The 5,648-nt window shown below is 38.7% G+C and overlaps 1 protein-coding gene across 1 annotated transcript; it reads left to right on the top strand.

Annotated features, from left to right (window-relative positions):
- Positions 1-574: 574 nt before the first annotated feature.
- Positions 575-2,251, top strand: LOC110779008 (uncharacterized). The gene is made up of 2 exons (XM_056839768.1): positions 575-688; positions 1,010-2,251. Exons 1-2 carry the CDS (start codon positions 575-577, stop codon positions 2,249-2,251), a joined length of 1,356 nt encoding a protein of 451 aa, XP_056695746.1.
- The last annotated feature ends 3,397 nt before the right edge of the window (positions 2,252-5,648 follow it).

The following is a 5,648-nucleotide window of genomic DNA, read 5'->3' as shown; positions in this document are numbered from 1 at the left end:
TGATAGGAGTGCCACTCTTTGCTGATGAGTGCACTTCTAAGCAGTTAAGGATCTCATTTGCTAGAATGTTGATTGAAGTAGACATCACCAAGGAGTTACCAAAAACTGTGCAGATTCAGAATAGTGAAAGTGTGGTTATTAGGCAAAAGGTTGAATATGACTGGCTTCCACCCTTCTGCAAATCCTGTAAGGCCATGGGTCATGATTGTAGCATTAAAAAGAGTAATACTACTAGATTTCAACCTGCAGTGTTTGTTAAGCCCACTCAAAAGATCCAGAAAGTTTGGAGGCCTAAAGAACCAAGGGTTAATGTGGCTTCTGTAAATGTGGAGGATGAGACTTGTGCTGAAACTGTGAAGGAGGTGGCTTCTACTGTTGTTGAGAACACTCCAGCTGCTACTGCTCCACCTAGTGATGATGGGTGGAGGGTAGTATCTAGGAGGAAAAAGGAGACTAGATTGCATACATCTGCTCTTGGTTTGGCTCAAGTTCACTCTGCTGTGGTGAGTTCTTCTGAGGATGATGATGGAGGTGGGGGAATAGGTGGGGGTGAAGGTACTGTGGAGTTCCCCCCATGATAATATGCTCATGGAATGTGAGGGGGCTTAATGCTCCTTCAAAGGTGGTGGAGGTGAGGAGATTTTTGCAGAAGAATGAAATAGATGTTGTAGCTTTGGTGGAGACTAGGGTTAAGTCAATTTGATATTTGTATTTGCGTTGGTTTTTCCAACGAAACAAAGCACTTTATTGTCTTTCTCATTCGGAAGGCTCAGTCCCACACTCGGACTTCAATGATGGGAACAACCTCTGCACTCCGGCGCTCCAATAAACAAGAGTTCTCCGCCTTTCTCTGGTTCGAGGAAAAATAAGAGCGATATAACCGTGAGACAATAATATCAAGAAAATCCAGACTAAACTTGGAGGTGAGTGGAAGTGGGAAATGAATTATTCCTACTCTCCTAAAGGCAGAATTTGGGTTGGTTGGAGACATAGTTTGGTTACTTATCAGGTGGTGAATAAAACAGATCAGTTTATTCATGGAGTCATTTGCACTAAGACTGGCTTAACTACTTTTGAATTTACTGCTGTCTATGGACTTCACACTATAGATCATAGAAAACCATTGTGGGTTGATTTGGTTAACATTGCAAGCACTGTGAGTAAGCCTTGGCTGCTTATGGGGGATTTCAATTCTGTTTTATATTCTGGGGACAGGATTAATGGTAGTCAAGTTCAAGATAGTGAAACAAGGGATTTTGAGGGGTGTATTGATGCTGCTGGTTTGGCTGAACTGAAGAGTTGTGGACACTTCTTCTCCTGGAGTAATAAAGGGCAAGGGGATAGGGGAATCAGTTCTAGAATTGATAGAGCTTTAGGGTGTGCTGCTTGGCATACAGTGTTTGATGGTGCTATTGTGGATTATCTTAACCCAGGAATTTCTGACCATTCTCCTCTTGTTCTCACTTGTAATGCAGAGGATCATTCTAAAGGGAGGCCTTTTAGGTTCTTCAACTATATGGCTGGCCACCCTAGCTTTACTCAAGTGGTCCAAGATGGCTGGAAGGTTAATATTCATGGCACTGCAATGTACCAGGTGTGGCAAAAGTTGAAATGTGTTAAGCAGGGTTTGAAAACTTTACACAAGAAGGAGTTTGCAAGGCTTGAGGAAAGAATTGACAATATTAGAACTGATCTTGATGGCATCCAACATCTGCTGGCTGCTACTCCCACTGACTCTGAGTTACAGGTGAATGAAAAGAAACAGTTAGAGTTGCTGAAAAAGTTTCTAGGAATTCAGGAAAGTGCATATAGGCAAAAATCAAGAATTCAATGGCTGAAAACAGGTGACTCAAATTCTAAATTCTTCTTCAGTGCTATGAAAGAGAGATACACAAGGAATAGCATTGACTTGTTGTATGACACTGCTGGAAGGAAACTGGTCACCACAGAGGAAATCCAGAAGGAGATTTGTGATTTTTATAAGGAGCTTGTTGGGTCTGCTGCAGATAATCTTGTGGGTATTGATCTGGATGTTGTTAGGAAGGGGAATCAACTGACTGCTAATGCTGCTCAAGGTCTAGTAGTTCCTGTTACAAATGAGGAGATTGATGTTGCCTTGGCTGGTATCAATATCCACAAAGCCCCTGGCCTAGATGGTTTCAATAGCTTTTTCTTTAAAAAGGCATGGGGAATAGTTAAAGATGATGTTTATGCAGCTGTGAAGGAATTCTTGAAACTGGCCAAATGCTGAGGCAAGTCAACAACACCTCAGTGACTTTGATTCCTAAGATTCAGAATGCTACAAGTATCAAGGATTTTAGACCTATTGCTTGTTGCTCTATAGTTTACAAGCTTATTTCTAAAATCCTAACAGCAAGAATGCAGGGAGTGATTGGTGATGTGATTAGCAATGCTCAATCAGGGTTCATCCCTGGTAGAAACATTTCAGATAATATCTTGTTGGCCTCAGAATTAGTCAAATGCTACTCCAGAAAGTACATTTCTCCTAGATGTATGATTAAAGTGGGTTTAAAGAAGGCCTATGACTCTATTGAGTGGCCTTTTCTTAAACAGATGCTGCAGGAGTTGGGATTTCCTAGTAAGTTTGTTCACTGGGTTATGCAATGTCTGAGTTCAGTTTCTTATTCTATCCTAGTCAATGGAGCTCCTACTCCTCCTATTCCTGCTAAGAAAGGGCTGAGGAAAGGGGATCCTATGTCCCCCTATCTGTTTGCAATAGGAATGGAGTACTTATCAAGATTCCTGGGTAGTGTTGCAAGTAATAAGCAATTTAAGTACCATCCAAGATGCAAGAAGTTGAATATAACACATATGATGTTTGCTGATGATCTTCTGATGTTTGCAAGAGCTGATATGCCTTCTGTAACTGCTTTGTTTGGGGCTTTCACTAAATTCTCTCTTGCTTCTGGTCTGCTAGCTAATTTTCATAAAAGTGAGGTATATACTGCTGGTGTTTCTGATAGTTTATCTGATCAGATTGTTGAGCAAATTGGCATTCCAAAGGGTTCCTTTCCCTTCAAGTATCTTGGTGTTCCCTTAACAACCAGGAAACTTAAGTTTGCAGACTGCAAACCTCTCATTGAAAAGATTGTTGCTCGAGTGAGAAGCCGGTCTGCAAAATTTTTGTCTTATGCAGGGAGATTGCAATTGATCAAATCTGTCTTATTTGGTATTCAGATGTACTGGAGTCAGATTTTTGTAATGCCAAAGAAAGTAATGAAGGAAATTCAAAGGATCTGTAGATGCTTTCTTTGGACAGGTTCTGAGTTAGGTTCAAAAAAAGCTCCTGTCTCTTGGGAACAGATGTGTTTCCCCAAGAGTTGTGGAGGGTGGAATTTGACCAATCTGATTATCTGGAACAAAGCAGCTGTTGTGAAGCATCTTTGGGCTCTTTCTATGAAGCAAGATAGACTGTGGGTTAAATGGATTCATGTTTACTATGTGAAAAACCAGAATTTCCGGACTATGCCTGTTCCCAATGGTCTCACTTGGTCTCTTAGGAAGATATGGCACAGTAGGGACATGGTGATGCAAGCTGGTAACTTTGACCAGTTTACTTATGCTGGCAAATTCAAGATCAACAAAATGTATAAATACTTGCTTGATACTGGAGGGCATGTGGCCTGGAAGAGAATCATCTGCAATAGTCATGCTACCCCTAAAGCTGCTTTCATTGTGTGGTTGGCATTGCATAAAAGACTTCCTACAAAAGATAGATTGAGAGGGTGGGGGATTAACATAGCTGGACTCTGTGAGCTATGTCAGGCTGCTGATGAGAGCCTTGAGCACTTATTCTTTGATTGTTATTTCTCCAAGGAGGTTTGGGGTGGTGTTTTGCAGCATATGGAGGTTAACAGATCAGTAATGCAGTGGGATTTGGAGGTGCAGTGGTGCTCAGTAAAGAGCAGAAGCACTAAAGCAGCTGATACTAGGAGAAGCATTGCCTTTGCTGAAACTGTGTATGCTTTGTGGCTTCAGAGGAATGCTAAGATTTTCAAGAACAAAACATATTCTGTTGATTGTATTATTAGGAGAATACTTTTCATAGTGGCTTGTAGATATGAGTAAGTAGTGTGCTCTTTGAGCTTTGTTGCTGTGGTTCCCCTCCCTGTTGGCTGGAACTACTTGGTGTAATGGTGTTGGTGTTTTCACCACTTTGGTAATAATATCCCTTATTATTTGCCAAAAAAAAATGTCTGAAAAACACTTATTTTTGCTGAATTTATATTATCTGAACTTATCTTATATGAAAAAACTTATTTTGTCTAAAATAAACTTATTTGTGTGTGAAAATGTCTGAAAAAAACTTATTTTTGCTGAACTTATATTATCTGAACTTATCTGAACTTATCTGAACTTAACTGAACTTATCTGAACTTATTTTATCTGAAATAAGTCAAAATAAGTCGAACAGAACAAAGCCTTAAGTTCATAAAAGTTTAGATAATTCTTTTTTCAGACATTTTTACATACAAGTAAGACTATTTCAGATAATTATACGTTTCTTTTAAATAAAATAAAATCAAATAAGTTCAAGTTCATATAATATAAGTTTGAAGAAAATAAGTTTTTTTCAGACACTTTCACGCACAAATAAGTTTATTTCAGACAAAATAAGGTTTTTTCAGATATGTTTAGATAATATAAGTTCAAACAAAATAAGTCGAATAGAACGAAGTCTAAAGTCAGAAAAAATAAGGGTTGACCAAGTACAATTTGTAACTAAAATAAGTTTTAATAAGTCCATATAAATTCAATTACGTTTAGATAAGTTCAGAAAAAGTAAGTGAAAATCAGGTTATTAGAACACACCTTAAGTTAAATAAGATCAGATAAGTTCAGTGTCTTATAGATTGAAGAGAACACACCCTTAATTGAACCGATGAGAATATGAAACATGCTTAGGGTTAAAGTTGAATTTGGGTTGTTTCTATTAAATTTGAGTTCGTTTTACACCCGTCATCAAGAGAAAGAGAATTACACCTTAAATAATATGACGATAACTACTTAGGGGTGTTAGGCATTATTCTCGATCATTTTCCGTTTTGTGCTTTTGTAATTTTTAAAGTCATAAGATTTAGTTGGATTATGAACTAAAATTTTGTTATCCGTATAATACTCCTATTGATTTGAAAACTGGCAATATAAATTTGAAAAGTACTTAAGTGGTTCCATATTTCTCTTTTTAGTTTTCTAAAAAAATAGAAAACTAGAAACAAAAAAGTATGAAATGTATTCTTAGCCTTGTAGACCAATTTAACACTTTTTATTGGGGCTATAACACGTTAACAAAGACAAATTTGATGTTAAGGAAAAAAGGTGAGTCCAATTACAAAAGGGTATAATTAAAGGGAATGGACAGGAATAGAAAGGAAATCCCTAGATTATCACAAGTTGTTTGGTTTACAAAAATCAAAAGGAAACTCATTCTTCCCACCACCCTTCCATCAATCTACAATCACCACTGAACTTCATCCCGCCCCCTCCACCTCCACCCCACCCACCGCGAAACATACTATGAGCGTCGCCTCCCCACCCATCGCGAAGCAACTGTGAGCTCCGCCTTCCCACCGCGAAGCAACTACGAGCGCTGCCTCCTCACCGCGAAGCAACTACGAGTGTCGCCC

Source organism: Spinacia oleracea, chromosome 3 (assembly GCF_020520425.1).
Source record: "Spinacia oleracea cultivar Varoflay chromosome 3, BTI_SOV_V1, whole genome shotgun sequence".
Lineage (NCBI taxonomy): Eukaryota > Viridiplantae > Streptophyta > Magnoliopsida > Caryophyllales > Amaranthaceae > Spinacia > Spinacia oleracea.
This window is presented reverse-complemented; position numbering and strand designations above follow the sequence as displayed.

Bases quoted from the DNA above. Each gene is read 5' to 3' on its own strand.
- LOC110779008 (XM_056839768.1), top strand. From the start codon at position 575: ATGATAATATGCTCATGGAATGTGAGGGGGCTTAATGCTCCTTCAAAG. The intron at 689-1,009 runs GTTAAGTCAATT...GTTACTTATCAG, and splicing joins TAGCTTTGGTGGAGACTAGG to GTGGTGAATAAAACAGATCA.